At 46.8% G+C, this 22,916-nt stretch overlaps 1 protein-coding gene across 1 annotated transcript in view; it reads left to right on the forward strand.

The window, feature by feature from the left end:
- The window catches only part of LOC129693958 (cyclin-Y-like), a gene marked incomplete at its 5' end in the record, with an annotated part of 49,465 nt that overhangs the window by 20,786 nt on the left and 5,763 nt on the right, over positions 1–22,916 (forward strand). The window contains 2 exons of the mRNA XM_055630680.1: positions 1,938–2,104; positions 4,642–4,804. Coding sequence (XP_055486655.1) covers positions 1,938–2,104; positions 4,642–4,804 — 330 coding nt within the window. The remainder of the gene's footprint in view (positions 1–1,937; positions 2,105–4,641; positions 4,805–22,916) is intronic.

Consider the following 22,916-nt stretch of genomic DNA (forward strand, 5'->3'; position numbering starts at 1 on the left):
TTGGGGTCAGTTTAATGCACTTGCATGGTGAAGGCATAAGTTGTGCATTGTGTGATCAACAATGGAAAGAGTCAAGTCAAGATTCAAGAGTGTTTTATTGTCATACTAGACTAAGTGGGACCCATTGGGTCCCTGTCACACGGGAGGCCTGGTTTCCCCCCCCCCCCCCCACCAACGCAACCCCCTCCCCAACGCAATATTCCACCCACTCACCTGTTCCCCCAATGCAACCCATTCCCCCAAAGCAATATTCCACCACATCTGGGGAGTGGGGGGGAGGGGAGGGGGGGGGTGTGGGAGTGTGAGGAGGAGGGGGGTATGTGGAGGAGATGGGTGGGTGTTGGGTAGGGGGCTGGGTGTGGGGGAGGGGTGTGTGTGTGTGGGGGAGGGGGGTGGGGAAGGGGTTGGGGGAAGTGTGTGGGGGAGGGGGGTGTGGGGTGTAGGGGATGGGGGGTTTGATGGAGAGGGTGTGGGGGAGCGGGGTGGGGAGGGGGGAGGGGTGTGTGGGGGAAAGGGGGGAGCAGAGGAGAATGGCGAGTAAGGTGGGGGAAAATTGTAGACATATGGTGGATTGTTTTTGCACAAATTTAATTACAACGCAGACAGGAAGTGGTCAAGATGAGAGTTTTAGTAATTGTATAGATAGATAGACAGTAGAAGATAGAAGTCCCAGATGAAACAATTAAATTCTTACTTGCAACAGCACAAAAGAATATGTAAACACAGTACACAAGAGTTGTGAATCTGTGGAATTCTCTGCCGCATAAGGCAGTGGAGGCCAATTCACTGGGTGTTTTCAAGAGATAGTTAGATATTGCTCTTAGGGCTAACGGAATCAAGGGATATGGGGAGAAAGCAGGAACAGGGTACTGATTTTGGGTGATCGGCCATGATCATATTGATTGGCGATGCTGGCTTGGAGGGCCGAATGGTCTACTCCTGCACCTATGTTCTGTGTTTCTATGTAATATTTACAAGATTTACATAGTGCAAGATTAGGTCATAAGTAATAGGAGCAAAATTAGGGCATTCGGTCCATTGTCTTCCCCGCCATTCAATCAAGGCTGATCTATCTCTCTCTCCTATCCCCATTCTCCTGCCTTCTCACCATAACCCTTGACACCCGTACAAATCAAGAATATATCTATCTCTGCCTTAAAAATATCTACGGACTTAGCCTCCACAGCCTTCGGTGGTAAAGAATTTCACAGATTCACCACCCTCTGACTAAAGAAATTCTTTCTCATCTTCCTAAAGGAATGTCCTTTAATTCTGAGATTATGACCTCTAGTCCAGGACTCTCCCACCAGAGGTCTTTAAAATGATGAGATGGATAGACAGAGTTGATGTGGACAAGCTTTTCCCTTTGAGAATAGGGAAGATTCAAACAAGAGGACATGACTTCAGAATTAAGGGACAGAAGTTTAGGGGTAATATGAGGGGGAACTTCGTTACTCAGAGAGTGGTAGCGGTGTGGAATGAGCTTCCAGTGGAAGTGGTGGAGGCAAGTTCATTGGTATCATTTAAAAATAAATTGGATAGGCATATGGATGAGAAGGGAATGGAGGGTTATGGTATGAGTGCAGGCAGGTGGGACTAAGGGGAAAAAAAATTTGTTCGGCACGGACTTGTAGGGCCGAGATGGCCTGTTTCCGTGCTGTAATTGTTATATGGTTATATGGTTATAGTGGAAACATCCTCTCCACATCCACTCAATCCAGGCCTTTCACTGTACAGAAGCACTTGGATACCTGTTAGATAAGTGCCTCAGATACAGTAATGGAGTAATTGAGATGCATTGGGCTGATGATGGCCAATCTCAAATCCGGCTCAGCTCTCTGTGCATCTCCACATCCCAACCCCTAAAACTCTGGGTCAGAGAAAAAAAAAAATCCTAGCCACAAGTGACAAACGTTTCTGTTAATGAATTTTCTCAGGTGTATCTCGAGCGGCTCTTAACATACGCAGAGATTGATATTTGCCCCAGTAACTGGAAACGGATTGTGTTGGGGGCCATCCTACTTGCATCCAAGGTATGGGACGATCAAGCTGTTTGGAATGTGGACTACTGCCAAATCCTTAAAGATATCACAGTGGAAGACATGTGAGTGCCTTTGATCAAAAATTAATTTGGTTGTAATTTGAAAGTGCTGTAACAATTACTCACTTTCCAATTAATATTCCAATTTGGCATATCTTGGAGTTCATACTGATCTGTAGACATAGACTATATACTGTCTATTTTTATCCTGTGTACTTCAGCTATAAAGTTATTGTCTACACGGTATGGGCCATCACCTCTCCACCTCCATCACACTCAGCACTGGCTCCCCACAGGGCTGTGTGTTGAGCCCCCTCCTCTACACCCACGATTGTGCCCCCGCCCACTCCACCAACACCATCGTCAAGTTTGCGGACGACACGACTGTGGTTGGACGTATCTCAGGAGGAGATGAGACAGCCTACAGGGAGGAAGTCCAAAGACTGGCAGCGTGGTGTTCAGACAACAACCTCATCCTAAACGCCACAAAAACAAAGGAAATTATCATAGACTTCCGTAAGAACAGTGCAGCCCCCAAAACCCCTATACATCAATGGGGACTGTGTGGACAGGGTCTCAGACTTCAGATTCCTGGGCACACAAATTACGGAGGATCTCTCCTGGACTACAAACACCACCACAGCAGTCAAGAAGGCCCAGCAGCGACTCTACTTTCTGAGGATCCTCAGGAAAAACAACCTGGAGGAGAAGCTGCTGGTGTCCTTCTATCGCTGCTCCATCGAGAGTGTGCTGGCATACTGTATAACCACATGGTATGCCAGCTGCTCTGCAGCGGACAGGAGAGCCCTTCAAAGGGTCATCAACACCGCACACTGGCAAATCACTGGCTGCCCACTGCCCTCCCTGAAGGACATCTTCAGCTCTCGCTGCCTTGGCAGGGCAGCCAACATCCTAAAGGACACTTCCCACCCTGGACACAACCTGTTTCACCTGCTGCCCTCTGGCAGACGGTACAGGCCTTTCAAAACTCGCACAGACAGACTCAGAGACGGCTTCTACCCCATAGCCATACGTGAACTTAACAATGCAAAATAAGTAATAACACTCACATTCAACTGAATGGTTCTACCTCAACTGCTATTGTTATTTATCTGTAATTTTTTTTAATATGTATATATTTTTACCTTTCCTTATATATTTAAAATTGCTCTTGTGAATCGCACCGTGGGATTGACTTTTTAAATTTCGTTGTACCATGTGCGATGACAATAAAGAGATTCATTCATTCAATCATCCATTCATTCATTCATTCATCCTGCATTCATTCATTCATTAAGATTTGGAGAAGAATTGTTGTTTACCACCTCCTTTCTGTCTCTCTTTTAATCCTTTCCCCAAATTTCTTTACCAATCTTCTCTTATTTTTTTTCTTTTAATATGCGTCTCACACTTAGATTTTCAGCTTTTAGGTTTTAGAGAAACCGGCCCACAGAGTCCGCACCGACCATCGATCCCCGCACATTAACACTATCCTACGCACACCAGGGACAATTTAAATTCATACCAAGCCGATTAACCTACAAACCTGTACGCCTTTGGAGTGTGGGAGGAAACCGAAGGTCTCGGAGAAAACCCACGCAGGTCACGGGGGGAACGTACTACAGAGGTCGGGATCGAACCCGGGTCTCTGGCGCTGTAAACGCTGTAAGGCAGCAACTCTACCGCTGCGCCACCGTGTCACACATATCTCAGCATATATTTGGTCATTCCCTGTTCTGCCTGCCCTCCCTTGTGACCTGATGTCAAATTCTGCTCGATATTTCTCTTGCGAAACATTTTGACATGCTTGGCTACATACATGGTGTTATATAAACGGCAGTTGTTGTTGTTCACACTAGTTGCCTTTTCACTCCACAGAGCCAATTTCTGTATTTTGCTTTCCTTACGTATCCTATCAAAACAGTTCCTCAGTACCCCCAATTACGAGAAAGAGGACAACTCAAAATTTCCTGTGAGATTTCCTCAAGCGTTTGTTTTCTGCAGCTAAATGACAAGTGCAAGGGTTTATGATTTTGCTTTGAACAGAAGAGATGCCATGCCAAGATTTCCGGAGTTTCATTTCGCTTCATCCACATGCGGTATCGATTCTGGAGCACGCACAAGCTTTTCAACTATTTCAGTGGTTCAGGAAATTCTACACAGAGCAGCCCCTCATTTCTGATATGGACATCTTTCTGAAAATATTGGCCTGGGTTTTTACCCTTCTCAGCAGGGGTCTATTTGTACAATGATGATTCAAGTGTTTATTTGCTATGTAATGTCATGTGGTGTGGACTGGGTTTTTGTCTGTGAGTGTGTTTTTGTATGCGTTACTCCTAATACTCCCCCCTTTCTCTTTCTCCCTCCCCCCCCCCTCTCTCCCCCTCTCTCTCTCCCTGTCTCTCTCCCCCTCTCCCTTTCCCTCTCTCTTTCTCGCCCCCTTTCTACCCCCTCTCTCTCCTGCCTCTCTCTCTCACCCCCCCTCTCTCTCCCCATCTCTCTCTCCCCCCAACTTTCTCTCTCTCGCCTCTCTCCCCCCCATCTCTCTCTCCCTCTCCCTCTCCCTCTCCCTCTCCCCATCTCTCTCCCTCTCCCCACAGGAATGAGTTGGAACGGCAGTTCCTGGAGCTGCTGCAGTTCAACATCAATGTGCCCTCCAGTGTTTACGCAAAGTATTACTTTGACCTACGGTCCTTGGCAGAAGCCAACAATCTGAGTTTCCCACTGGAACCACTCAGCAGAGACAGAGCGCAGAAACTGGAGGTGAGTGGCAAACAGAGACTTAGAGCGTAGAGACTTGGCCAGCTTCAAACCCAGCGGTGTGAATATTGACTTCTCTAACTTCAACTAACCCTTGCATCCCCTCTCTCTCCATCCCTCCACCACCCACGTCATTATACCAGCTTCAAAGTCGTCTTGTTGAGTCTCATTGTCTGTAACTCATTTGCACCTAGCCCACAGCTAACAATGGCCTGATTCCTTTATCATCGTTACTTTATTCATTCATTTGTTCCATATCTCTCTACATTGCCATCTACATCTCTGGGGGAAGGGAAACAAGAGATGAACGGATATAGAGAGATGTAGAACAAATGAGTAACAAATCCGGGTTGAGACGTGGTGGTAGAGTTGGAGAACGGGTGGAGTCACGGAGGGGGAGCAGAGAGAGAGGGCGTTGCAGAATTCTTGTCGGAGAGAAGAGGAGAGCTTCTTCAAAGTAGGCAAACCATGACGTGATTTGGCAGTGGAGCAGATGGATGTGTAGGAAGGAACTGCAGATGCTGGTTTAAACTGAAGAAAGACCCAAAAAGCTGGAGTAACTCAGCCGGTCAGATTCTCTGTTGTGAGATTTTGTTGAGACTATGGGTATGGCCGCTTTTTTTTCATATGTTGAGAAGGGGAGATTGAGTTTGATTTGAAGAGTCCTTGGGTAGCTGAAATTGATTGAAATGGATTATGTTAGGTTTTATCAGAGTCTACATATAGATTGGGCCAACCAAATTAGCAGCAGCGCTGAGGAGGAGGATTTCCTGGAATGTATACAAGATGGTTTTTAAACCAACATGTAGAAGAACCGACTAGAGGGCAGGCCACCCTAGACTGGGTGTTGTGTAATGAGGAAGGATTAGTTAGCGATCTTGTTGTGCAAAGCCACTTGGGCAACAGTGACCATAATATGGTGGAATTCTGCATTAGGATGGAAAGTGACACGGTTCATTCAGAGACTAGGGTCTTGAATTTAAAGAAAGGAGACTTTGAAGGTATGAGACGGGAATTGGCTAGGATAGACTGGCAAATTATACTTGAAGGGTTGACAGTGGTTGCAATGGCAAAGATTTAAAGACAGCATGGATCAACTCCAAAAATTGTTCATCCCCTGTCTGCCGAAAAAATAAAACGGGGAAGGCAACTCGACCGTGGCTAACGAGGGAAATCAAGGATAGTGTTAAATACAAGGAAGGGGCATATAAATTGGCTTGTGGAAGCAGCAGACCGGAGGACTGGGAGAAATTTAGAACTCAACAGCGGAGGACAAAGGGATTAATTACGAGGGGGGGGGGGGGGGAAGAGCATGAACGAAAGCTTGTGGGGAATATAAAAACTGACTGTAAAAGTTTCTTTAGGTATGTAAAAATGAAAAGATTAGTGATGACAAATGTAGGTCCCTTACAATCAGAGACAGGTGAATTTATATTGGGAAACAAGGAAATGGCAGAACAGTTAAATGAGTACTTTGGTCTGTCTTCACTAAGGAAAACACAAACAATCTACCAGAAATACTAGGGGACCGAGGATCTAGTGGGAGGGAGGAACTGAAGGGAATCCACATTAGTCAGCAAATGATGTTAGGTAAACTGTTGGGACTGAAGGCAGATAAATCCCCATGGCCTGATGTCTGCATCACAGTGTACTCAAGGAGGTGGCCCGAGAAATCGTAGATGAATTGGTGATCATTTTCCAATGTTCTCTCGACTCTGGATCAGTTCCTGTGGACTGGAGGGTAGCCAATGTAACTCCACTTTCTAAGAAAGGAGGGAGAGAGAAAATGGGGAATTATAGACCAGTTAGCTTGACATCGTTAGTGGGGAAAATGCTTCAGTCGATTGCTAAAGATGTTATAGCAGCGCATTGGTAAAGCAGTGACAGGATCGGTCAAAGTCAGCATTGATTTATGAAGGGGAAATCATGCTTGACTAATCTTCTGGGATTTTGTTAGGCTATAACATGTAGAATGAATAAGGGAGAGCCAGTGGATGTGGTGTATATAGTCTTTCAAAAAGCCTTTGACAAGGTCCCACACAAGAGATTAGTGTGCAAAATTAGAGCTCATGGTAGTGGGGGTAGGGTACTGACATGGATAGAGAATTGGTTGGCAGACAGGAAGCAAAGAGTAGGAATTAACAGACCATTTTCAGAATGGCAGGCGGTGACTAGTGGGGTGCCGCAAGGCTCGGTGCTGGAACCCCACATATTTACAATATATATTAACGATTTAGATGAGGGAATTAAATGTGACATCTCCCAGTTTGTGGATGACACGGAGCTGGCTGGCAGAGTGAGCTGTGAAGAGGAAACTATGAGGCTGCAAGGTGACTTGGATTGGTTGGGTGAGTGGGCAGATGCATGGCAGTTGCAGTATAATGTGGATAAATGTGAGGTTATGGCAAGGACAGGAAGGCAGATTATTATCTGAATGGTGTCAGATTAGGAAAAGGGGAGGTGCAATGAGACCTGGGTGTGCTTGTACATCAGTCACTGCAGGTACAGCAGGCAGTGAAGAAAGCTAATGGCATGTTGGCCTCCATTGCGAGAGGATTTGAGTTTAGGAGCAAGGAGGTCCTACTGCAGTTGTTCAGGGCCCTGGTGAGACCGCACCTGGAGTATTGTGTGCAATTTTGGTTTCCTAATTTGAGAAAGGACATTATTGTTATTGAGGGAGTGCAGCGTAGGTTCACCAGGTTAAATCCTGGGATGGTGGGACTGTCATATGATGAAATAATGGGTCAACTGGGCTTGTATTCACTGGAATTTAGAAGGATGAGAGGGCATCTTATAGAAACAAATAAAATTCTTAAAGGATTGGACAGGCTAGCCGCTAGATGCAGGAAAAATGTTCCCGAAGTTGGGGGAGTCCAGAACCAGGGGTCACAGTTTAAGAATAAGGGGTAAGCCATTTAGGACTGAGATGAGGAAAAACCTCTTCACCCAGAGAGTTGTGTTTCTGTGGAATTCTCTGCCATAGAAGGTAGTGGAGGCCAATTCACTGGATGTTTTCAAAAGAGAGTTAGCTTTAGCTCTTAGGGCTAAAGGAATCAAGGGATAAGTGGAAAAAGCGGGAACGGGGTACTGAGTTTAGATGATCAGCCATGATCATATTGAATGGCGGTGCTGGCTCGAAGGGCCGAATGGCCTACCCCTGCACCTATTTTCAATGTTTCTATTTGTTATAACTGTAGATTGCAATGATTTAGTGAGAACACACATATCTCAGAGGGCAAAATAATCAAGAGTGTTTTATTGTCAAATGTCCCAGATGGAACAATGAAATTCTTACCATGTGTCGGAAAGAATTGCAGATGCTGGTTTAAATCGAAGATAGACACAGAATGCTGGAGTAACTCAGCGGGACAGGCAGCATCTCTGGAGAGAAGGAATGGGGGACGTTTTGGGTCGAGACTCTTCTTCAGACTGATTTTCTTACTTGCAGCAGCACAACAGAATTTGTAAACATAGTACACAATATAATAAATGCGGAAAAAAAGCTCAGTGTGTGTGTGCACACGCACGCACACGCACACATTATAATCAAAACAGACAATAATAGTGTTCATTCTTGACAGATGAAACTCACTGGTGGATGAGCAATGATGCAGGTATTCATGGTGAGCTTTTTACAGTCACACAAGAGGCCAATGCACTGGAGATAGGGTTTGGTTTATTTCCTTTTGTGGTATCACCCAGCATTGGATAACATGAACTCGATGCGCTCTCCAAGGGTCAGGTAAAAATAATTCTCATTGTTCGGAGCATGCTGCCTTTCCAGAGCAGGTGTTTACTTCAATCCCTGATCATTTGTCAGACTCCGATACAGACCCGAGTCCCCAGCTGCCCGTGTCAAGGCTTTTGAAAAATTGCCTTCCTGCACCAAGAATGATTGTAATTTGAAGCACATTTAACCAACGATGCCTCAAATCTATTGTTTGATGAGGGATGAATATTGATTTCTCTAACTTCAAACAACCCCTGCATTCCCTCTCTCTCCATCCCTCCCCCACCCAAGTCGCAACACCTTCCCGTTCTTACCCAGCAAATAGCTAACAATGGCCCGTTTCCTGTTATTGAAACATATAAGATTATTAAGGGATTGGACACGCTAGAGGCGTGTTCCCAATATTGGAGGAGTCCAGAACCAGGGGCCACAGTTTAAGAATAAGGGGTAGGCCATTTAGAACGGAGATGAGGAAACACTTTTTCACCCAGAGAGTTGTGAATCTGTGGAATTCGCTGCCTCAGAAGGCGGTGGAGGCCAATTCTCTGGATGCTTTCAAGTTCGATAGAGCTCTTGAAGATAGCGGTGCCAGGGGATATGGTGAGGAGGCAGGAACGGGGTACTGATTGTGGATGATCAGCCATGATCACAGTAAATGGCGGTGCTGTCTTGAAGGGCCGAATGGCCTACTCCTGCACTGATTGTTTATTGTCTATGATCGCTACTTTTTTGCATTTCTTTCATTCATTTGTTCTATATCTCTCTCTGCATCATCTCTCGTTTCCCTTTCCCGTGACGTTCAGTCTGAAGAAGGGTCTCGACCTGAAACTTACAATAACCCTTGCATTCACTCTCTCTCCATCCCTCCCCCACCCAAGTCTCACCAGCTTCTTGTTTTCACTCAACAAACACCTAACAACGGCCTGTTTCCTTTTATCATCATCTATTTTTTGGCGTATCTTTCATTCATTGTTCTTTATCTCTCTACATCATCGTCTATGTCTCCTGTTTCCCTTTCCCCTGACGAGTCTGAAGAAGGTTTCAAACCGAAACGTCACCCATTCCTTCTCTCCTGAGATGCTGCCTGTCCCGCTGAGTTACTCCAGCATTTTGCGTCTATCTCTGGCAACTGCAGTGCTCGTCCTACTGCAAGCTTGATGAGTTTGCCCTGGATAGTGGTTCTGAAAGTGAGAGGTACCAGAAGTGATGTTCAGTGGGGAAGACCCGGATAAGTGGATCATTTAACCTCTTCTGTAAAGAGATTTGTGGATAATTACCAGTACAAGACTGCACGATTACCTTTTTCTATAATTGACATGACATCCAGCGACACAATTCTTTAATGGCTTTCACTGGTTGCACTGTTTTTTATAAGGATTTTATTTGCACAGTAAAGCCTTTATTGTCAACCATAGCTTGTTCTTCACATTGGTAGAGAAATCTCGGATAGGAAGGAACTACACAGTGGAATCTTTATCGTCACAAAGCAGGTGTTGTTAAAAAAACAAGTGGCAACAAAACGGAAATATATCCCGGTGAGGATCATGTGAGGCTGATGCTGATGTCCACTGCTAGTGTTGAAAAGAAAAATGACAAACGATGGAAAACAGAAATAAATGTGATGAGCAGACACCAGAGATAATGCCAGATAAATCCTATGTTAAGCCTTCTCAGCTGGCCTTGTTGGAAGCAGAGTGATTCCTATTACTGTCTTTTGTCCATTTAACCATATAACAATTACAGCACGGAAACAGGCCATCTCGGCCCTACAAGTCCGTGCCGACACAACTTTTTTTCCCTTAGTCCCACCAGCCTGCACTCATACCATAACCCTCCATTCCCTTCTCATCCATATGTCTATCCAATTTATTTTTAAATGATACCAACGAACCTGCCTCCACCACTTCCACTGGAAGCTCATTCCACATCGCTACCACTCTCTGAGTAAAGAAGTTCCCCCTCATGTTACCCCAAAACTTCTGTTCCTTAATTCTGAAGTCATCTCCTCTTGTTTGAATCTTCCCTATTCTCAAAGGGAAAAGCTTGTCCACATCAACTCTGTCTATCTCTCTCATCATTTTAAAGACCTCTATCAAGTCCTCTCTTAACCTCCAGAGAATAAAGACCTAACATTCAACCTATCTCTGTAACTTAGTTGTTGAATGCTAAGCCTTCTCAGCTGGCCTTATTGGAAGCAGAGTGATTCCTATTACTGTCTTTTGTCATAGAGTCTTACAGCATGGAAACAGGCCCAACATGCTCACACCAGCCAATATGTCCCCATCTACACTAGTCTCCCCCCCCCCCCCCCCCCCCCACCTGCGTTTGGCCGATATCCCTCTAAACCTGTCCTCTCTAGGTACCTGTTTAAATGTTTCTTAAACGTTGCAATAGTCCCTACCTCAATTACCTCCATCGGCAGCTCGTTCCATATGCCCACCACCCGATGTGTAGAAAAAGTCACCACTCAGGTTCTTATTAAATCTTTTCCCCCCTCGCCTTAAACCTATGTCCTCTGGTTCCCGATTCTCCTACTCTGGGCTGAAGACTGCACATTTACTTGACCTATTCATAGAAACATAGAAAATAGATGCAGGAAGAGGCCATTCGGCCCTTCGATGAATCCTCCCACGATTTTGTACATTTTACTGATATAACATTTTTCCTTGCGGTGAATACATTCAAGGATTCAGGGTTTCTGAGGAAAGGAATTTCAAAGACTGCTAGTCCATTTGAGAAAAACCCTTCCTCGGCTCTGCCACCTATTCTGAGACCACGTACTCTGCTCCTCGACTCACCAAAAAGGGGAAATAACCTCTCAGCCATCTCCCTGTCAAGTTCCTTCAGAATCTTCTATGTTTCAATACATTCGCCCTTCACTCTTTTAACCTCCAGTGAGTGCAGACCCAACTTGTTCAACCTCTTCAGAAAACAATTCTTCCATACCCAGGATAATCCCAGAGAACCTTTTCTGTACGGCTTCCTGTGGTAATACTTCTTAAGACGACCTAAACTGTTCACCTGGTAATCTAGGATAAATGCAAAAATGCTGGAGTAACTCAGCGGGACTGGCAGCATCAGAAGCAGTCAGCCTGAAGAAGGGCCTCGACACGAAACGTCACCCATTCCTTCTCTTCAGAGATGCTGCCTGTCCCGCTGAGCTACTCCAGTTTTTTGTGTCTATCTTTGGTTTAAACCAGCATCTGCAGTTCCTTCCTACACACAGTAATCTAGATGTTGTTCACGTGTCAATAAGGACCAAGGCTCCATGCACCTTCTCAACCACCTGCTGTGCGTGAATTCTAGGATTTTATGGCCTGTGTATGAGTCCCTCGGTGTTGTTACTTTCTGCAATCTATGGCCTTTTAAATAATGCGTTTTACCCTGATTGCTTCCAAAGGTAACACTTCTCATTTTCCCTCATTATACTCCATTTGTCAACTCTTTGATCACCTGCTTAACCTCTCTGTGAATTGCCTGCACCTTTCTCACACCTTCCAACATTAGCATCATCTGCAAATTTGGCTGCAGTGCCTCTCCACTTGAAGCCTCTAAGTCAATAATCCTTAGGCCCCCTTCGGTCATGTCGGACCAAGGGTGTCTCCAGGGTGCTATTCCCTATAAGGAGGATGCCTGTGCGTGACTTTGTTTAACGTGGGGAGACTGGTGCACAGACACCCACCCCATGGTCCTTGACAGATCTGGATCAGGATCCAGGGGCATGGAGTCCCAAGATGACCGGAGACTTTTGTCTGCTGCAGCCTTCATCTGCCTACCCAGCCGTTGTGACGCTCCACTAAGGTCAGCCATCATCCTCCGCCTGTTCCACCGTTGAGGCCTTGGTTGGATGGCGCTTTGTCAAGGACCTCCTCCGACCTTACCACCATGGGTGGCCCTACCAGGAGCATCGCTCCAGACGGCATCGCTCTCAGGATCTCAGGTCCACACAAACGCTTCTCCACCACGACAAGGTGACCATCCACGGAGATAATAGACCAGGGATATAAAAGAAAAATAGGGACAGTTGTGGGCCACCCAGCCCCTCGAGCCTGTCCCACCATGCAATATGATCACGGCAGATCTGACCAAAGCAGTAGTGCTTATGTGCCAATTCCACACAGCCCTCAATTCCCCAATCTACCGTTGTTGTGATTGCAGTGCTAGATAGCAGATATTCTAGATCACAGTGCTGAACTACTATCTAGCTCTTTGATGTCCCTCGCATTATCCTTAACTGGTCTTTGCTGGCTTTACCTTGCACTAAACGTGATTCTATCCTTATGTATCCATACACAGTAAATGGCTCGATTGTAATCATGTATTATCTTCCCGCTGACTGGTCAGCTTGCAACAAAAAGCTTTTCGCTGCACCTCGGTACACGTGACAATAAACAAAACTGAACTCAAGATCTGTCACAATTTTGCCAACATCCCCCCCAATGATCTGGCCTCCGCAAGCTGCCTGAGGCAGAGAATCGCAGGGAGTCAGCATCTACCCGCTACAAGTGGGACTACCTCCACATGCACCAGTTTTAGAATGTCTGCATGCTGATCTTGTAACTGTACACCTTCTTTTAATACATCTCTCAAACGTGATAACATCTCACCATTTATCCTGTTATTCCCTCTTGGGTGTTTCAATAAGATCTCCACTCATTCTTCTCAAAGCCAAAGAATGGAATCCAATTTCTTCATCAATATCACGAATGAAATAACCCTCTCATCCCTGGAATCAAGAATCTTTGGGTTGCACTTTGTCAACTGCCTTTTGAAAATTCCAAATACATGTTCTCCTCGTTCCACTCTGAGGGACCTTTTCTCAAAAAACTGTAACTAAACTCGTCAGACATGATTCCGTTTTCACAGAGCCATTTGGACTTTGCCATGATCGGGATACAACTTTTGAGATGTTGTGATAATACTTTCTTAATAATAACCTGTAATGCTCAGGTTCATATAAATACACCTCACAAGTTCTCCGAAATGGACGCTCTTGGGTTCATCTTTTTTTAGTTTGGTTTGGTTTGAGAAACAGCATGGAAACAGGCCATTCGGCCCACCGAGTCCGCACTGTCCAGTGATCCCCGCACATGAACACTATTCACCGCACACTAGGGACAATTTACACTGATACCAAGCCAATTAATCTACATACCCGAACGTTTGTGGAGTGTGGAAGGACACTAAAGATCTGGGAGAAAACTCGCGCAGGTCACGGGGAGAACGTACAAATTCCGTACAGACAGCATCCGTAGTTGGGATCGAACCTGGGTCTCCGGTGCTGCAAGCGCTGTAAGGCAGCAACTCTACCGCTGCGCCACCGTGCCGCCACACCACATTTTTAAGCACATGACCTGAATACTAAACATGCCATGAATCCATCATTCACTGCAACCATTGCCATTCTACCAGCAGTAATAGTAAGACAATGGTATCGATAGTCAGGATGAGAATGTAGTCTGCTTAGCTCATCTACCGCCACAACAGGTCCACGGATGATGCCATCTCCCTGGCCCTGATGCTCAACCCTGGAACAACTGGATAAGAGAGACACCTATGTCAGACTCCTATTCAGAGACTACAGCTCTACATTTAATACCATTATACCATCCAAGCTCATCACCAAACTCAAGGGACTTGGGAGTTAGACTCATCTGTGCAACGAGATCCTCGACGTCTTGACCAACAGATTCCATTCAGTAGAGGACAGGGGACAAATCATCCTCTACGATCATCCTCAACACTGGTGCTCTGCAAGGATGTGTTCTCAGCCCCCTTCTTTATTCCTCGTACACCCATGTTTATCGGCGACTCGTATGAAAAACACACACATGGTGAAATCCAACTTTATTCCATTAAGTACACAGGAAGATTCAAACAGCCAGCTGCTCGCGTCTGGCTTTACTGACTATAGTGCCCGAGCGAGAGAGAGAGAGAGAGAGAGAGCCTTTGTGTAGTACCGCAATACCATGTAAAGGGTGGCATGTACATATGTGTGGTGAAGGTTATAAATGGCATGAATTAATAAGGGTTAATCTGCATCCTTCCTCTTCAAGAAGTAAATCATATATACAATACAATACAATGCAATATTTATTGTCATTTGAACCTCAGTGAGGCTCAAACAAAACTCTGTTTCTACAGCCATACAAACATACAAACTTTTCCTACTAGACACACAACCAATTCACACAAACATCCATCACAGTGAACCTCCTCCTCACTGTCATGGAAGGCAAGGTCTTTTCTCTCCCCTGCTCTCCATTTTTCTCCCTATGTTGAAGCCCCAGGCGGGCGATGGTAAGTCACACGGCCATTTTAGGCCGCGCCGGGCGATGTAAGGCCCCATGTGAGCCCATAAAACTGACCAGGTCATGCACAGTTCAGGTATAGCCGGTAAATTTTCCAATTAGCGGGTTTGGCTTGCAGACACGACCTGCACATGTACGATAAAAACCTCCAGCAGACACCTCATCCTTCACTGGGGAAGCAAGTCCCTTATCGGGTGAATGCGGAGGAGAAGACACCGGTGGAGTTTGGGGCACCGGGGAAGGCAGGGATGGTGCTGGCACTGCCAGAGGAATTGCCGGAGCAGCATTCGCAGAGCGTGAGGGGAGACCAGCGGGCTGGTCCGGGTAGTGACGTGGAGGTGCCGGTTCATCAACCAGGAGAAGGTGTTGGCGGGTTCGCCGATAGATGCCGTTGTCAATACTGGTTCTGCGGTGGACCCCAGAATGACTCCGAGGTGGTCGTAACCTCGGAGTGACTGCAAGCGGACAACCTTGAAGCGGAGAGCTGGTTTTATGGTAGTATTTTCTTTGTATGTTGCGGCGGGGTTGGAGCTGGGATTGGATAACTGACGGTACACTAACTTGTGGGTCTAGTAGTTGCTTGGCCATAGGGAGAGTGGAGCGGGTTCGCCGTGACATGAGCCGTTCGGCTGCAAATCCCAGGAGAGGGTCGCATACGATGTTCCGAAAGTCGACATCAGAGCCGGCCCAGCGTTCCATTAGTTCTTTTGCGCTTTTCACCATGCGCTCAGCCAGGCCGTTGAAGTGTGGGTACTTGGGGCTGCTGGCAATGTGGTGGAAGTCCCAGTTTTTCGCAAAATTCTTGCAAAACTCTTTTCGCAAAAGAGTTGACTGGAGAACTGAGGCCCATTGCCTGAGAGTAGCTTTAGGGATGCTCCATGGACAGAGAAGTGGCGAGTGAGTTTTTGAATGACCAGGGCTACCGAGCAAGTCGATTTCAAACCATCCTGAGTAGAACCAGGTATTGTTTGCCGTGCCATTGATGTCGGCTGCCATTGTGGACCAGGGTAAGTCTGGTGTGGGGGTGCGGGAGAAGTGGTTGTTTCTGTTGGTGTGGGGTCAGGCTGTTGCAAATCGGGCAGGCAGCAACCTTCTCGAGAATGTAGTCAGCCATGTCTGGCCAGAACAGCATACCTTTAGCATGTTGGAGGGTTATTTCTGCAGTGGGACGGCCCCCATGGACAATATCAAAGCACTTGCTGTGAAGCGACGTCGGGATGCCCGCCTTGTGTCCTTTCATTATCATGCCGTCCTGAATGACCAGGATAGGGAAAAATGGGCGGGCAGCTTGTGGCAGATGGTGCTGTTTTCTGGCCAGCCGTGGCGGATGACAGTGGCCAGCGATTGTAGCATTTTGTCTGCAGCTGTTTGTGACTCTAGGATGTTTAAATCGGCAGATGGGAGGCAGGAGACCATCATAACCGTGTACCCCTCATGCTCATCATCAGACAGGTGGTTTTCACAGGTTGGGCGAGGTGCCCTTGAGAGGGTGTCAGCCAAGTGTATGTCCTTACCACGTCTGTAGGTTAGTCTGATGTCATATCTCTGTGGTTCCATCATCATGCATTGTAAGCGCGCTGGTGCCGTGTGGATCAGCTGACTGAGGATACTGACCAGGGGCTGGTGATCTGTTTCAATCATGAACGGGTTGCCAAAGATAAAGTCCTTGAATTTCTTGCAGGCAAAGGTTACTGCAAGGAGCTCCTTTTGGATTTGAGCGTCGCGCTGTGCAGTGTCGGTCATGGTGCGGGAGGCATAGGCAACTGGTCTGGAGCCCTTTCTGTCGTCTTGTAGACAAGCAGCGCCCAGTCCATACTGGGAGGCATCACAGGTGAGGGTGACGGGTAATTTGGCATCAAAGTACGCGAGGGTTGGGGCGCAAGACATTAGTTGTTTGAGGGTTTCAAATGCCCTCTGCTGGTGTTGGTGCCAGGACCAGTGCCTATCCTTGTGGGTCAGTTGTCACAGTGGGGCTGATAGTTCGCTGAAGTTTGGGATGAATTTTCCCAGGTAGTTTACCATGCCTAAGAATTGTTGTAGAGCAGTCACGTCCATAGGTGCTGGCATTTTGTTGATGGCAATGGTTTTAGACGGGTCTGGCCTGAGTCCGTTGTTGGTGAACACGTGGCCCATATAAGTCACTTAGTCGACCCGAAACCTGCACTTGAGAGGGTTGAGTTTGAGATTTACTTCCCTGGCAAGACCTAGGACCTGTTTTAGGTTTGAGTCATGTTCTTGTGCATTGCGCCCGGTGACCAGGATGTCGTCCACAATTATGTTTAACGTGGGTAACTAGCTAAGAGTTGTTCCATAGTACGCTGGAAAACCTCACTGGCTGAGTTGATGCCAAATGGCATTCATAAAAATCGGTAACGTCCGAAGGGCGTCGCGAATGTGGTTAACATGGAGGATGCATCGTCTAGTGGCATTTGCCAAAATGAGTTCTTTGCATCTCGGACAGAAAAAAAACTGTGGCTTTACCCAGGTTGGCAGCGACTTCTTCCACGGCCCGTATTGGGTGGTGTGGCCGTTTAATGGCAGCATTTAAATCCTTAGGGTTGATGCAGATCCTTATTTCGTCTTTGTTCTTCTTGACTGCTGCAACCATGGTGGAGACCCAGGAGGAGGGGTCGTTGACAGGGGCTTTGACCCGGTCTATCATTGCGTGCGGGATTTTGTGAGGAGAACGAATGACGGTACAACTTCCTTGTCGGTCACAATGCTGTATTCTGTGGAAAGCTTGCCCAGCTGATTGTCAAAAAGGTCTTTGTATTGTCCGTGTAGTTATTGGGTAGGACTTTGAGAGGTCGACAGCTACACAGATACACAGTTTTGCTGAAGAAAACTAGGTTCATATTACGGCATCATTGCCCAGAAGGAGGGGCACCTCCCCTGTTACGATGAAAAATTCTAAGTCGTAAACTTGACACGCTAGATGGCATTGTAATGTAATGGGGTTGTCCCACTGTACGAGTTAATTCAAGAGTTCTCCCAAGTTTCCTCTGATTCGAACTCGGAGAATTACGGTAATAGCCGCTCATAGTCTAGTTTTGTCTAGTTTAAGTTTTTTGGTTTTTAGTTGTGTGTGTGTGTGGGGTGGGGGGGGGGGGGGGGGGGGGTTGAAACGGGGCTTGCTGTCTCTCCCTTCGGGCGATGCGACTTTTTTGTCGTATCCCCCTTCTTTGCCTCCGTCTGCGCTGAGGCCTAATGGCGGAGCTGGCGACCTCGAGACTCCAGAGGCAGAGCCAGTCAGGACTTGCCCTGGGCTCGCTTCCGTGAGGGCGGTCCGGCTCGGGGCTGGAACGCCGCTCCCGTGAGGGGCTGTGACGCTCCCGTGAGGGCGGCCTGGTGCGGCGTTGAGACCCAGGTTGAGGGAGGAATGGCACTCACGTGAGGGCGATCCAGTTAGGGGCTGGAACGGTGCTCCGGTGGCTGGGACGGCGTTCTGGCGGCGGTGACCTGAGTCCTGGGTTTAGCCGCGGGCCGGCGGCTGCGTCCGCTGGACTGGAGGGCGGCAGCTTCGACCACCCCGGGCCGCGGTGTTTGAGCCGGCCCGTTTGCGGGGTTCGGTGAGCCGCGGGACTGTTTGTACCATCGCCCGGTGGGGTATCACCTCAGCGCAGAGGGAGAAGAGGAGGGAAGAGATTGCAGCCCTAAGATTTTTGCCTCCACCACAGTGAGGAGGTGCTTGGAGGACTCACTGTGGTGGATGTTAATTTGTGTTTAGTGTGGTTTATTATTGTATTATTGTATGTATGACTGCAGGCACGAAATTTCGTTCAGACCGTAAGGTCTAAATGACAATAAAGGTAATTCTAATTCTAATAAGTACTCGAGGCTCTCGTGGACATTTTTCAAGATGTTGAAAAATCTTCACGCTTATCACGTTTCCCGAGTACCTGCCGTTAGCGTTACGAGCTGCTAAGAGACGTCCCGAGCTCCGACGTACTCGCTACATACATTCTACCTGCTTCCACGAGTTTGATTTTTTCTTTAAACTTGAGAGAGCTCTTGGGTGAACTTGTGCACTGGGACTGGCCCATAACCATACCAACTGGTTGAAATTACCCCCCACCAAATGGATGTAACTTCGAGTTTGTTTTCAGAACAGTTTCGTTGTTGTGAATTCTTTGGAAGTCTGCCAGCGAGATCATGCTACATCTCGTCCCCATGTCTATCTTAGCAGCAACCTTGGTGTTGTTGATACTGAGCGTTGTCATGGGATCACTGTCTGTAGCCACAGAATCGGGAATGTATGTTTTGGCTGACTTCTGGCTGGTGCTGTGGTTGTGGTTCTGCTGTTTCAGTCAGTGCCTCGTGGGAGAGTGTGGGTTCAAGTGCATAGAGAGATTGTTGTGACTGGGCCCTGTTGGCATGGGCGCGGCAGCACCGGATAAAGTGGCCTTTCCTTTTACAACAGTGCCATAAGCGAGGCATTGCTCATGAAATTTCAGGTCTGAGCCACTGCAATTACTACAGTTATTGACTAGATGATGTTACTTTCCCTGGGGGTTTAGGCGATTGTTGAGGGGTAATGTTTGTCGTGGGGACCTACAGAAGGCATGGCCATCATAGGCAGAGTGTGGCTCTGGTCCCAAGGCTTAGGTATGGGTATCAGTGTATTCTGCAACCCAGCAGGTACGTTCAACCTTATCAAGTGTAAGCTCCTCATCCTGGAGTAATTGATTTCACACCTTATCATTCAGGATGCCATATACGAGTCGGCCGCGGTTGAGCGTGTCACGGTCTCGGAAGTGGCATCTGGATGCAATGTTCTTAAGGGCACCAATGTAGGATTCAACCATGTCGCTCTCTTGTTGGCTGCGGGAAACAAACTTGTGGTGCTCCATGATAACGTTGGTGCGAAGTTGCCACAGGTCTCTAAACTTTCGGAGGAGGCAGGCCGGGTCTCTGATGGATTCTGCTGGGGTCACCACATATGTTACCGGATCGGTATGTTCTGGGGCATAGTGGGAATCCTGTGTCCGCAGGGCAGCCAATGTTCCCGCTACATTGAGGAGAATTGTCGCAATGGTGTGGGGTGTAGCTGCAGGGTGGGCAGCATCAATGAAAATCCCGAATTCCACCTCGAAGATGCACCCACCGTTCAGCAAGCTCACTGTCGAACACCAAAGGATCTGGTTGGTCTGCGTAAGGATCTATCCATGATTCGACGTAAAAAAAATAAACTAAAATAAATTCAGGCAAAATAGTTGGAGACGTGATTCAAGACTCTGACACCATGTTTATCGAAGACCCATATGAAAAACACACATTAAGTACACAGGAACATCCAAACAGCCAGCTGTTCGCGCCTGGCTTTACTGACTAGAGTGCCTAAGCGAGAGACAGAGAGAGAGAGTATTTGTGTAGTACCGTAATACCATGTAAAGGGTGGCATGCACATATATGTGGTGAAGGTTATAAATTGCATGAATTAATAACGGTTAATCTACAACCCATGTCTGCGCAGCCAATTACAAATCTAATTCAATGTACCAAATTCACAGACGACACCACCGTTGTGGGCTGGATATAAAATAATGATGAAACGGAGTATCAGGAAGGTGATTGAGAACCTTGTGTCCTAGTGTGGAGACAGCAACAACGTTTAAGAAACATTTAGACGGACACATGGATAGAATAGGTTTATTGGGGCCAAATGCAAGCAGGTGGGACTAGTGTAGATGGGGCATGTTGGTTAACGTGAGAAAGATGGGCCGAAGGGCCTGTTTCCACACTGAATGACTCAAGAACCAGTGGATGTGGTGTATCTGGACTTCCAGAAGGCTTTCGACAAGGTCCCACATAAGAGATTAGTATACAAACTTAAAGCACATGGCATTGGGGGTTCAGTATTGATGTGGATAGAGAACTGGCTGGCAAACAGGAAGCAAAGAGTAGGAGTAAACGGGTCCTTTTCACAATGGCAGGCAGTGACTAGTGGGGTACCGCAAGGCTCAGTACTGGGACCCCAGCTATTTACAATATATATTAATGATCTGGATGAGGGAATTGAAGGCAATATCTCCAAGTTTGCGGATGACACTAAGCTGGGGGGCAGTGTTAGCTGTGAGGAGGATGCTAGGAGACTGCAAGGTGACTTGGATAGGCTGGGTGAGTGGGCAAATGTTTGGCAGATGCAGTTTAATGTGGATAAATGTGAGGTTATCCATTTTGGTGGCAAAAATGGGAAAGCAGATTATTATCTAAACGGTGGCCGATTGGGAAAGGGGGAGATGCAGCGAGACCTGGGTGTCATGGTACACCAGTCATTGAAGGTAGGCATGCAGGTGCAGCAGGCAGTAAAGAAAGCGAATGGCATGTTGGCTTTCATAGCAAGAGGATTTGAGTATAGGAGCAGGGAGGTTCTACTGCAGTTGTATAGGGTCTTGGTGAGACCACACCTGGAGTATTGCGTGCAGTTTTGGTCTCCAAATCTGAGGAAGGACATTATTGCCATAGAGGGAGTGCAGAGAAGGTTCACCAGACTGATTCCTGGGATGTCAGGACTGTCTTATGAAGAAAGACTGGATAGACTTGGTTTATACTCTCTAGAGTTTAGGAGATTGAGAGGGGATCTTATAGAAACTTACAAAATTCTTAAGGGGTTGGACAGGCTAGATGCAGGAAGATTGTTTCCGATGTTGGGGAAGTCCAGGACAAGGGGTCACAGCTTAAGGATAAGGGGGAAATCCTTTAAAACCGAGATGAGGAGAACTTTTTTCACACAGAGAGTGGTGAATCTCTGGAACTCTCTGCCACAGAGGGTAGTTGAGGCCAGTTCATTGGCTATATTTAAGAGGGAGTTAGATGTGGCCCTTGTGGCCAAGGGGATCAGAGGGTATGGAGAAAAGGCAGGTACGGGATACTGAGTTGGATGATCAGCCATGATCATATTAAATGGCGGTGCAGGCTCGAAGGGCCGAATGGCCTACTCCTGCACCTAATTTCTATGTTTCTATGTTTCTAATGTAGGAGAAATTCAGGATTATTGGGTCAGGACAAGAAATTGGAGTAAAGTAGGATCAATATGATTGCATTGAATGGTGCAACAGGTAGAGGGGCCAAATAGCCTCCTGTTGCTTCTGTCTTATGGTCTTGTATTCTTATATGTGCTGAGGTGACAGCCTCATTGGGGCAGTAACTCCTAGTGATCCTCTTTCAGATGCAATTGAACATCGATGAAAATAGGAAATGTAGTGGACCAACTCCCTTCTCCAGCCTGCCCTTCCATGTTGTGTGTGTGTGGCTGATCTGCCACAGAAACCTAAGCTCCAGTAATGCTGCCCATCCTGCTGAGTTACCCCCGCATTCTGTGTCGATCTGTGGCTTCAATCATCAGGGAGTTTAACGAAATAAAGCTAGTGTTCTGATGTTGCAGCTTAACTTCTCCTTCCTTAATTAGCACTCCTGTAACAAAGCCAACGTTTTGTTAAATATCCACACCTTTGCAAGTATGTGGTTTTCATCAGATATTTGCTGCGTTGCTTCAAAGATGCATTTTGGTCTTTAGAATTGAATACATTTTATTGAATAAATTTTTGAATATTGAATTGAATTGAATAAATTTTATTAGCCAAGTATGTGTACATACAAGGAATTTGCCTTGGTGCTTTGCTCGCTCGCAAGTAACAACACGATATAGTAAACAATTAAGAATAAAACATTATAATTTAAATATTTTAAGAATCAAATAAAATACCAGAGCAAAAGGAGGCTACAGATTTTTGTTTGTTGAGTAGAGCTACTGCTCGTGGCAAAAAGCTGTGTTTATGTCTCTCTGTGGCGGCTTTGACAGTCCGGAGTCGCCTTCCAGAGGGAAGTGATTCAAAGAGTTTGTGGCCAGGGTGAGAGGGGTCAGAGATGATCTTACCCGCTCGTTTCCTGGCCCTTGCATTGTACAGTTCATCAATGGGGGGAAGGTTGCAGCCAACAATCTTCTCAGCTGATCGTACGATTCGCTGCAGCCTCCAGGTGTCGTGCTTGGTGTCTGAGCCAAACCAGACCATGGTGGAGAAGGTGAGGACAGACTCTATGATGGCAGCATAAAACTGGACCATCATTGCCTGTG

The sequence above is a fragment of the Leucoraja erinacea genome, unplaced genomic scaffold, assembly GCF_028641065.1.
Source record: "Leucoraja erinacea ecotype New England unplaced genomic scaffold, Leri_hhj_1 Leri_500S, whole genome shotgun sequence".
NCBI classification, from domain to species: domain Eukaryota; kingdom Metazoa; phylum Chordata; class Chondrichthyes; order Rajiformes; family Rajidae; genus Leucoraja; species Leucoraja erinaceus.